The 11,349-nt window shown below is 43.6% G+C and overlaps 1 protein-coding gene across 1 annotated transcript; it reads right to left on the reverse strand.

Annotated features, from left to right (window-relative positions):
* Window positions 1-11,112, reverse strand: LOC137297368 (polypeptide N-acetylgalactosaminyltransferase 1-like). The gene is made up of 11 exons (XM_067829376.1): window positions 10,641-11,112; window positions 9,945-10,098; window positions 9,340-9,506; window positions 8,818-8,982; window positions 8,257-8,464; window positions 7,496-7,613; window positions 5,786-5,983; window positions 5,478-5,603; window positions 4,546-4,647; window positions 2,194-2,322; window positions 1-262 (listed from the first exon to the last, which is right to left on the reverse strand). The coding sequence occupies exons 1-11, from the start codon at window positions 11,110-11,112 to the stop codon at window positions 140-142; spliced, it is 1,962 nt and encodes a 653-aa protein (XP_067685477.1). The 3' UTR covers window positions 1-139.
* Between the last annotated feature and the right edge of the window lie 237 nt (window positions 11,113-11,349).

Raw genomic sequence — 11,349 nt, forward strand, 5'->3', positions numbered from 1 at the left:
GGAAACACCTTCATGCATCAACACAACAATAGATGACATAACCACCACAAATCCCTACTATTGTACAGCTGTTTCATGGCGCTAAAGATGATCACTGCTATCATACTCAGTAAAATATATTCTCTAGGTTCCATATTCATCACAAAAGGCTGGTCCATGTCCATTTTTGGTTGACACTGCCCTGACAGTCTGCAGAAGTGAGCGAGATCTTGTCAGCTCCAACAGCTAAGCACTTTCTGCTATGCCACCGGAGATTCTGGTCCTGCCAACAAGGAAACACACAACATCCATTCATCACAATGTGCAACCAGGACGTAATGGAGTGTAAGCTAATTCAAACGATGGGACCCACCAATTTCAATTGTCAGGTTGTCATTTTATGATGTTTTGTTATTTGTGCGCTTCTTGACAGGAGGAAATACTCCATAACATGTGATCTACGAAACGAAGTTTAGCCACACTGAAAACGAGACATAATGGCCGGTTCTTCTTGATACATCATAAATGCCCCCTTCGACAATTTGTGTTATAACACATTCATCGCTCTTAAAGTAAGGCCTGTGTTAGGTTGACCGTCCAGTTCATAATGCCAAGGACGCCTCCCCCCCCCCCCCCCCCCATCCCCCCTCCCATTAGTGACTCAAGTAGGCCACAATAATGTGCTGTTAAAGTAACATGAGAACAGGTCACCGTGCACTGTCCCACAATATACGCCCACAGTGACTGCATGTCCCAATGTATTGCATATGTGTCCATCGTTATGTCCCTCCTGGGCTGGGGCGGGGACTCCGTTACACGAGTCCCGGTCGGGTACAGGTGGAATCGAGTTCTGTTTGATGGAATCGAGTTCCCGGAAAGGGACCGAACTCTGTAAGGTCAAGGGCATGTTATTCTAACCACAAACAAAATGGACGATACGCGGGCTAATTTGAGTTTTGGGGCTCATTTTGAACTTGATAAAAATGACAAGAGGACAAAATGCCGATTCTGTGGCAACATGCTATGTATTGCGGAAGCAGCAGAACATCAATGCACACACATCTTGCACTAAAACACACCGTAAAACAAAAACCTGTCCTTTACAATGTGTAGCTGTTCGTTGCTTATTACGGTAGATCCTTAAAATGTTTAAGATTACTTTGAAACTTGTCTTTAGTTTATATTTTATTTCATTTTCATGAGACACATCCTTCACTTTTCGTCAAATCTGAATACATTAATTTCACTATAAAGATATTGCAATCACTGACTGTAATAGTATATCAGTTCAAACTAATGAATTAAAAATAGAACGAACGTTTTCTGAAAAAGACACATTCTTATTTGCAAATATTGCTCGATTGGTTGTCATTACAATAAGAATAAAGGTGATCGGAAATACAAGCACATACTCACTTAACTCACAAATAACATCATTCCGTAAGATGATATTGTTTAACAGATGATAGTCAGCATTCAGGTATTCCAGTGAAGATAAGCAAGTTTTACTTAGATACAGATTTAGAATTATATTGAAATAAGTAACGGGCCGGGAGAACGGGAAGTTTCTTTTTTCATATGTATATATCGTTTAGAATTTTCCAGTCAGTAAATACATCAACCACATTATATTCCATGTCAGTTTACATGACGCGTGTCTGTAAGATATCACAGGTTCTGTTAGAATATCAGGAGAAATTGTTGTCCACAAGTTGAATAAATAACTTTTTCATTCACACATTTACCTCTTGGTATTGTGGGTTTAACGGAGGTTATTACTAACGATATATTTATCGCAGTGAGGAGTCAGTTCTCAGTAAAAAAGGGAACTAACAGTTCTGTGTTTTACTGAGGAATGTAAGTAATGGTGCTACCCTTTATATTAGTTGACAGGTGTATATTAAATAGCCAAGACCAGTTTCAATGTCGTATTGTCATCTTTTCAAGATTTTTGCACTAATATCTGCCGAATTGTGATTGAATATTCAAAAAGTTGACAGAAGCGCTGTATTCACGCTGTGCCGTGTGCTTGATTCTGATTCGGGTTCTCGATTCCATTTTTGTCCTACCCGCCCCAACCCCAGTAGTCTATTGTATCGCCTAGCACAGCCCCGAGCTGCTTCCTGGTGCAAACATTATGTACACTTTTCAGTACGGAGCATCTGTCAAACACATCATGCTAAGCCCAAGGTTGCATTTTGTTCAGTGACGTACCTTGTACAGAAATACCTGCCTGCCACGCCCTCCCCTGCCCGCACACTGCTGAAGGGTGATGTTGTCGTTCACATGATCAACACAGAACGCACCTGTCATCACCTCGTTCAGATCGGTGTAGTTCCAAACCTGTTAAAACACATCAAGTCTGTACATGGCTGTCATGTCATGAGAGCAAATGCCTTCACCAGAGTGTAACTTCCCATCAGTGTCACGAGCCCCAGTGAATATTGTTTTCCGGAAAATCAAACCTGTAGTTAACGTTGTTACACACTCTGGTCCATCCGTCCCATGTCAAGCATGGATAGATGGATATTACTTTCTTCATCTAGGCATCGATAATGTATCTAGGCATGGATAAATTATTCCTGCCGTCCCCTGGGCGATGTGGGCACGCAAGACAGCAGAACAACATGAATGAATATAAATTGCATTTTATGTGTTTCAGACGGTTTTATTCATGCTTAGTTTGACAACATGATTCGCTAACTCCGCAACGATAGGCATCACTGGTAGCTTAACAACAAATCTGTGAGTTGATAATGACATGGTTTGAGAGTTCATGAGAGCATGTGTGATTTTTTTTGTTTTTTGTTTTTGTTTTTTCAGGGGTTTTGTTGAGTTTTTTTGTCTGTTTTTTTTTGGGGGGGTGGGCGTGGGGTGGGGGGGTGGGTGGGCGTGGGCGTGGGTGTGTGATGGGGTGGAGGGTTGTTGCAGGCTCACATCCTGGTCATTGCTACGTGTCCTAGTAATGATTCTTTAGTATGGTCTCGACAGAATTGTTCTGTAAGCAGAGGTCCCGGTGCATCGAAGTCCAAGATATACTGAACATCATTGAAAACGCACCACCCCTAAAATTGTGGATTTCTAAGAGCAGAAGTGAGCAATCTATGTAAATTTTACATATTTGTGTAGACCAATGTTTGATAAAGAAAAGAAGCAAAAAACAATCAAGCAAAACAGTGAAGATTTAATGCAGCTGACAATGAAATAAAGATAGGGTCAAAATGGAAAGTCCGTAGCGTGTATGACCCCCGTTAGCAGCAACACAAGCTGTGCAACGTCTCCTCATTGAACGGATAAGTCTCTGAATAAAGTCCTGAGGCACTGCATTCCACTCTTGCTGCAAGGCATTGTCGAGTTCCCCAAGGTTGTTGATCTGCGGACGACGTGCGAGGCGTTGGCCGATGTAATCCCACAAGTGTTCGATGGGTGACAAATCTGGTGACAATGCAGGCCAATGAAGTAGAGGAATGTTGTTGTTAGCCAGATACTGTATCCAAACACGTGCAGTGTGGGCTCGTGCATTGTCATGTTGAAATGTGTGCAGATCTTGATGCTGGTGAAAGAAGGGAACGGCGTTGTTCTGAAGAATGTTGTCACGGGAGTAAACGGCATTCACTCTGTCACGACAAACAATCAGAGCGGTTCTGTGGTGATAACTTATCCCTCCCCACACCATAATGCTGCCTCCGCCCCACCGATCGGTTTGCACAACACAATCCTGATGATAACGTTCACCCCGTCGACGCCATACCCGTAGACGCCCGTCAGCATTTCGCAAGTGAAAACGCGACTCGTCGGAGAACACCACACCATGCCAACGTCGTAACAACCACACACGATGCTGTTCAGCCCATTGTCGGCGTTCACGGCGATGCCTGTCAGTCAGGATGGGTCCAACGTAAGGGCGTCGACAACGTAACCCTGCCGCACGGAGACGGCGTCGGACGGTGGAAGCGCTGATCTAACCACGTCGACCCTGGACAGCGTTGGCGGTTCTGGCAGCGGGCAAGGTTCGATCCCGAATATGGCGCCGTACAATGTCTCGATCTTGACGAGGGGTGGTAACACGTGCCTGACCTGGGCGTTGCCGGTCCCTGCTGGTTCCTGTTTGTTGGTATCTGTTAGCAAGCCTCAGAATGGTCGAATGATGACACCCAAATCGTCGTGCAATGTTTCTGCTTGAAGCGCCGACCTGCAACATACCCAAGGCCTGTTCTCGTTCCTCTGGTGACAATCTTGGCATGGCGAAAAAACTTTACTTATGAAAGTACTGCGAAAATGAGAACGGTTTTGTGCCGAAGGTCATTTATACCCCTGAACAGCATGCTTTCTGCATGCAATTTGTGCCCTTCGTGTGTGATGTGCATGAATTTTGTTGTTTTCATGTGATGTGTTCGATGATGTGTTCGAACGATCCGTTTTTTACTGTAGAGCGTTATTTACGATCTAGTGTGTTATTATCAAAATTCCCACCATTAATTTTCCATTTCCAAAAGATTCTATTGCCTTATTTCAAAATTTACAGGTGGTGCGTTTTCAATGATGTTCAGTATATTACAGACTGACCTGTTTCGCTCTCTTGGCCTCACATGGCCCCATGTACAGCCGGGGTGTATCGTCTTTGATAGATGCGGTGAGACAAGCATTAGGGGCACCGACACTTTTCAGCTGAAAATAGTAAAACTTTGCTACAAATACAGCATATTTATCCCGAACAACTGATGTTAACGACCTGTATATATAGATTTATAAGTCGGAATATATCGTGGGTTTGGATACAATTTTACAATCTGATCTCATTTTGCCGTGACCCTTCTGAATAGACAGACATACAGGGACAAAGTACGGCTACTACTTTCCTAGACGCCCCTTTAATCACCATGGCATATTCTTGATCAGTCAGTGGAAGACGCCAGTGTGTTGAGCGGAGGAGGATGTAGGCTAATGTTTGGGATCTGCTAATGTACCTTCTTGATAGAAACACGCATCAACCAGAGCCCACATGCCGATGTAATGAGTGAGTGAGTTTAATTCTACGTCGCTTTTGTAATATTGTAAAATGACGGCGGCGGACACCATAAATGGGCTCCCATACGTTGTACCCATACAGGGAATAGAACCCGGGTCTTCGGGCGCCGAGCGAACGCTTTCACCACTAAGCTACACCATTGCCCCTGTGTCGGTTTTAAGTCACTATAGCAACGTTAATGATATAATGACCGTGACGTGAGAATAATAGCAGAAACCGCTGGGAGGAAGGTGAAATGGTTCAGCGCCTGTGACTGCGTCAGTGAATAGGGTTTTGCGACGTCTTTACCAATATTCGAGCAATATCACCGCGGGTACACCATATATAGGCTTCACACACTGTACCGACGGGGGCAATCGAACACGGGCATTCGGCGTGACGAGCGAACCACTAGGCCACCCCTACCGCCCCTCAGTGCAGGTGACACATGAAAGATGTTGTTTTACGTTTCTTAGTGGATTAGAGCTACCTGTCCAGTGAGTAGAGGCTTGATGCTGATGTTGTACTCCGGGTAGATGTTTTCTATGTACCAGCTGAACGGTTGACACTGAAGACGCTCCCTGAGACGCCGCCGTTCCGAGACGTCGCCAGGGTCCTTTGTTATGAAAGAGGAGAGCATGCAGTTTGCTGTTTAAAAACATCTTGTCATATCTTCCTCATGATACCCTCAGCAGACTGAAACATTCGCCTCATGGGCTGTGGGATAGCATAATCTGTGTAAGTCAAATGTCTATGTCCAATACTCTTGACCACCACCTCACCTGAGCTCATACTTACATATATTCGGGGGTTATGCTTTATTCTGAACTTTTCATAATATCGCCTGAAGTCATCCATCCAGACCTCGGCAACACGGGCGTAGTTCCGAATTGTGGCACTGACGCCTTTGCTGACGGGGTAGTTGCTGTGGGTGTGGAAGACGTGACCAATATGGGAACATGGGGCTACCTCAATCCTCCCCCCACACATCCACACCTGGAACACAAATATAGGGTCATGACTGCCAGGGCCGGTGATCGAGCCGTCAGACCTACACCTTAGTTCTATTTAAATATTGAATGTGCTTACTAATTATATAATTCTTAGAGTTTTGAATCCTGCGTATATTTGCCCGGATTACCCTAATGGCATCGACCCGTGAAGGTCCTTGATAGAATAGGCCTCGGCCATCCATGGTTGACTTTAAAAAGCGACTTTGCTTGCCGTAATTCATATGCATGCCTCGATGCTCGCAGACCGTTGAAGATCCGGGATAGACTAGGTCTTCAGCACACTGTGCTTGCCACAAAACTCGATTATGCTTGTCGTAAGAGGCGACTAATGGGATCGGGTGGTCAGTCTCGCTGACTTGGCTAACACATTTCATCGGTTCCAAATTGATCGATGCTCATAATGTTGATCACTGGATTGTCTGGTCCAGACTCGATTACTTACACACCGCCTGAGTGCGTCGGAAAACTAAACTCTACCATTCACTCACTAATGGCGTCAATAGATTTTTCCACAAAAACGATTTTAGGACTTTAAGGAAGTACATCCAATAATTTGAATATAGAAGTGATCAGACTTGTATTTTTATACGAATAACGTGTATCATGCTATATTTGACTAGAAATAATAACAGACTAACGGTTACATAATATAGAAGAGTGAGTGAGTGTGTTGGGTTTTGTGCCGCTTGTACCAGTATACCGTCAATATCATCACTGGACACCGGAAGTAGGTTTCGCACATTGTACCCATGTGGGGAACTGAACGACTCGCTCCCTACATGCCATGCCATCTAACATCATTATTACGAATCACATGTTCTACTTTCTAGCTGTTATTTTCGCCTTTCAGATCTCTAACAAGCAAATAAGAGGAGAACGTGATTCAAACTTATTGGCATTTTCCTCATCCAATTTTGTATAAAAGAGTCAATAAAGGCGTTCGGGTTCATATATCCTGCATACAATTTTACGATAATAGCGATAGCTAGCTGAAACCAAATATCTACAGCTATTGAACACTGACTTTGTGTCGCTGTTTTGATTTCATTTTTTAATCTTCGTGTCCACAAACAAAGTGTTATTCTCACTAAAAGCAACATTTGGTATAATTCTTGCAACGTATACATGTACTTTGTAATGGTGTTGATTAACACAGACTAGCCACCCTTTACTGAGTTTTCAGTGAAGCCATATGGCGTGTCTGCCAAATGTAGAAAATCCTTGGCGTTTAGAAAATATACACACAGAGTTGAAGATTTATGGATATCAAGTTTTACACAATGAAGGACGTCGTGCTGAGGGAATTACTATACAAAAGTTGACATGATACATTTCCCAGCCTGGGGCCAAGAAGACGCTGCAACTGTGTGGTCATTCCGTTGCCCTGCCTATCCGCGGAACCAGGCTGAATGTCTAGACAAATGTCTGGGGTGATCCCAGTCTACCCAGGTCCACATTACTAGGCGTTTGAGGGATATTGACGTGTGATGCTTACCTTGAAGGACATCTCAATGTTTTCTCCTCCCCACCCCGACATTCCAGGATCGAAGCCTCCCAGTCGGATGAAGAAGTCTTTGGAGATAGAGAAGAGCCCGCCAGCCATCCCGGGGCTCCTGAGAGAGACAAAGAACAATGGTGTACGTTACATACACCGACACACAACACTGCACATGGAACCATGGAGGATATCAACCAACTGCGTTTTTAACCAGAAAGGATAGTCTGTAAAACTGAAAGCATGGCGTAGTTTCATTAAATTATATCACCGTTTGACAAACATCGTATACTTATCTCAAGTCCGCTATGAGCAATTTAAATTCCGTACAGCGAGTCACAGTCACTGTGAGTAATCTTATATATTTATATGTAACTCAAATTACCAAGAAAGGCGCCCCTAATGTTCTTTCTGTAATGTGTGGTGATTGCATTTTCCATTATAACGTATGGTGTTTTGTGACACGTTCAGAGTGATGTCGCATAACTGTTTTAATAGTAACGGGGATAAAAACGCAAAGTGACGCAATACACGTATTTGATTAGAGTGACGTATTACAGTTAATAACTGACGTCGTAAAGTATTAGAAAGACCTAATGCAAGTATTTGAGGATGTACTAAAGTTACTTAGTGACTTAATAAACGTATTTTAGATACGTGACTCCAATATAAAATTATTAGAGTGACGCACTAAACGCATTAGAGAGACGTATTAAAATTATTAGAATGACGTCAAGCAACTGTTGGCTCAATATCACAACCTGATGGTGTCGGTCGCCCGCTTCCTCCTTCTCCGCTCCCTGTCCGGAATGTAGGAAGCTCCGGCCGTCAGGCTGCCCAGATGGAAGAAGTACAGCTGGATCTCACCTACAGACAGGCTGAAGTCCTCTTTGTTGATGTAGTCGATGACCGGTGCCATCACGACGCTGCCGTCAGCCACAATCGGAGCCAGAAGGGGCTCCAGCCATCCTGAAGAAAAAAAACGTCAAACAAGTGACCATTTCTGCAGAGATCGATATCTCGTCCAGCAGTTATCATCAGTGAATGATCCTTGGACATTTACCTTACCAACCAGTCTCTTTCTCTTATACTGAATAGTACTGATACTACCAGTATGACTCTTCACGATTTGGTTGAAATCACTCACTCACTCACTCACTGACTACCAGTATGAGATGAGACGTCCACGAGACTGACCACCCGATCCCATTAGTCGCTTCTTACAACAAGCATGGCTTCTGAAAATCATGTAAGATAATATTTACATCATTTATCATGGCGAACTGTAAAATGTTGTCATGCAAAGTAAGATGACGAGATACCTGGCGTACACTCGGTGTGGGAGTCCAGGAAGGTGACGATTGGTGCAGTGGCGTTGTGGAAGCCAGTCATCCGGGCGTGCATTAGGCCCTTCCTGACGTCGGAACGTAAGATGCGTATTTTGGAGTTTGACTTGAAATATTCCTCGAGTGGCTTTCCCAAAAATTCTGTACAGACGTAATTTAAAAAATGCCCCTGATTAAGTTTAATAGCATCCTTCGTAAAAGCACAAGCTGGCGCACAGATGGTGACTTTAACCAAAAATTAACCAGGACTAAGGTATTATGTTATATAATATTAATCTTTCCAAGTTATCCTGATATAAGGATAGTATCAAACATTATTTAGTTGGCCAAGGATCGTAGTTTTTTTCTCTTTTTTTTCTTGATACAGCCTAACCACAACACCTTCATCCGTGCTCGCGAGTTACGACAAAGATGCAAAGACTGCATTATCATGTTTCCAGTTTATCTAAACTCGTACCTTTTCAGCAAAGACGTAAAATGAGACTCATTCACACTAACCCCATTCTGAGTGGTCGTCAACCAGGATGACTTCTTTCACCAGATGGGGTGGGGCGTTGTCGAGCGCACTATGGATTGTCCTTAGCAACGTAGACCACGCCTCATTCAGGAAGCAAATAACGATACTGGTCTGAGGAAGGTTTCGGTCTGTATAACGCTCGCTGCAGCTGGAGGATACAGCAGGCCTGGATTTTATGCTTAGATTCTGGAGTGTGTGGATGGGTATGTTGAAGCATGTCATCCCAACAATTTGCACCGAAGCTCATGATGTCAAACACTTCATTGTCTGGTCTTTAAAGATCTGGATGTAATATTGTCAGCGTCCACATTGTCATGACCACATGACAAGGTTGACACAGTCAACGTATAAGTATATTTATTCATATCCGTGTCTAGGACATAGAATCAACAAAATGGTTAACATGTCATGGAATACTGCAATATTCACACCAGATTTAAGTGAATATTATTCGTTGTTATACACTGGGGAAAATCAGTATATCATAATATCTGCTGGGATCATCATCTTGGAATATTCAAGTCAAATGCTTCGCTAAAATTATAATAAATGTATATATAAAATTATAAATGTATATTATAATTACCCGTTGGGCCTGACGTCAGGCAGCTGTCTGTGGACCGGAATCAGGTTACTGACGTACTCGTTCATGGAATGCCTCTTGAATGCATTGTGGAATTTAGTTTTCTCCTCCTTAGGCAACAGACTGGCATTGATAGTCAAGGGTCGACCCAGTCGTCCTGAACAAGAAAGAACATTATATTTGCTGCTGCTGTGTATATTGGTGTTGGCGTAAATGCCTGTATATGAGAGTGCGGTATGTCTTTCTTTCAAGTCAGGTAGACCTGTGAAGATCAGGAGTAGAATAGGTCTTCAGCAACCCATGCTTGCCATAAAAATCGACTATGCTTGTCGTAAGATGCGACTAACGGGATCGGGTGGTCAGGCTCGCTGACGTGCTTGACACATGTCATCGGTTCCCATTTGAGCAGATCGATGTTCATGTTGTTGATCACTTGACTGCCTGGTCCAGTACTCGATTATTTATAAACCGACGCCTATAATATTGCTGAGTACGGCGTAAAACTAAATTCACTCATTCATTCAGGTCAGGTAGATATATAGCTACACATCCATAAAACCAAGTGTATAGTGCTCAGTGTTCCCATGTGAAACATTTAATCTAGATTTAATGTGTGAAGATCGACATCTTAAACACATATCACAGAGCTACCTTACTTCCAAATGCATATTGTAATTAGAGTAAATTGAAAGAACAAACCTGCGTGACTGAGGTCACACAATTGGGACACAATGGTGATATTGGGCAGAAATAGGCTTGATGGATGAGGCCATGTCGAGAGCAGCTTATTCACGGCAGCCTCGTTCCCGTGCCGGACACCTTGACCATGACCTTGTTTCCCAGACTGTCTGTGTTGTGGAGGTTGGAATGTAGGGGTGACTCTGTGACTCAGGACATCTGAGGGTTTAGGGGTGGTGTCTCTGTGAGGAAGGCGGGGTGGTGATGATTGTTTGTCGTCCCTGGCAGAATGTGTAGGTCTAAGAGTGGCCTCTCTGGGATGAATGGGGCCAAGTATAGATGAAGGATCTCTGAGAGGCAGATTCGCGTGGTGATTGAAAGGATCATGAAATGAGTAGACGAGAAAGGTCCATGACACGACAGCCCATACGAACAGAAATCCAATGCATACATCTGAACTAAAGCACAGCTGTACTCTTCTCGAAGCACACATCACGAATCTTTCCAAGTTCCAGTCTATGGGAAATTCAGATACCCTATCATCCCGTGTACTATCCTGTGAAGTATAAGCGCCACATGTTTCAGTTACATGTACGCGACTGTTGGAGACGCTAGCAGTCTCAACCGCCAGCTGTTGGTGCAGCCCTTCGATTTGCTTGTTGTAGTTTCATTGTTCACAACATGATCGAACCTTTCCTCGATATGTCGGTATGATATGGTATGCAAACTG

Source organism: Haliotis asinina, chromosome 9, assembly GCF_037392515.1.
Source record: "Haliotis asinina isolate JCU_RB_2024 chromosome 9, JCU_Hal_asi_v2, whole genome shotgun sequence".
NCBI classification, from domain to species: Eukaryota; Metazoa; Mollusca; class Gastropoda; order Lepetellida; family Haliotidae; genus Haliotis; species Haliotis asinina.

Coding starts and splice junctions, on each gene's coding strand:
- LOC137297368 (XM_067829376.1), bottom strand. CDS start 11,112: ATGTGTGCTTCGAGAAGAGTACAGCTGTGCTTTAGTTCAGATGTATGC. Junction 10,099..10,640: donor GTGTGACCTCAGTCACGCAG/GTTTGTTCTTTC, acceptor TTTCTTGTTCAG/GACGACTGGGTCGACCCTTG. Junction 9,507..9,944: donor CCTGACGTCAGGCCCAACGG/GTAATTATAATA, acceptor TGTATCCTCCAG/CTGCAGCGAGCGTTATACAG.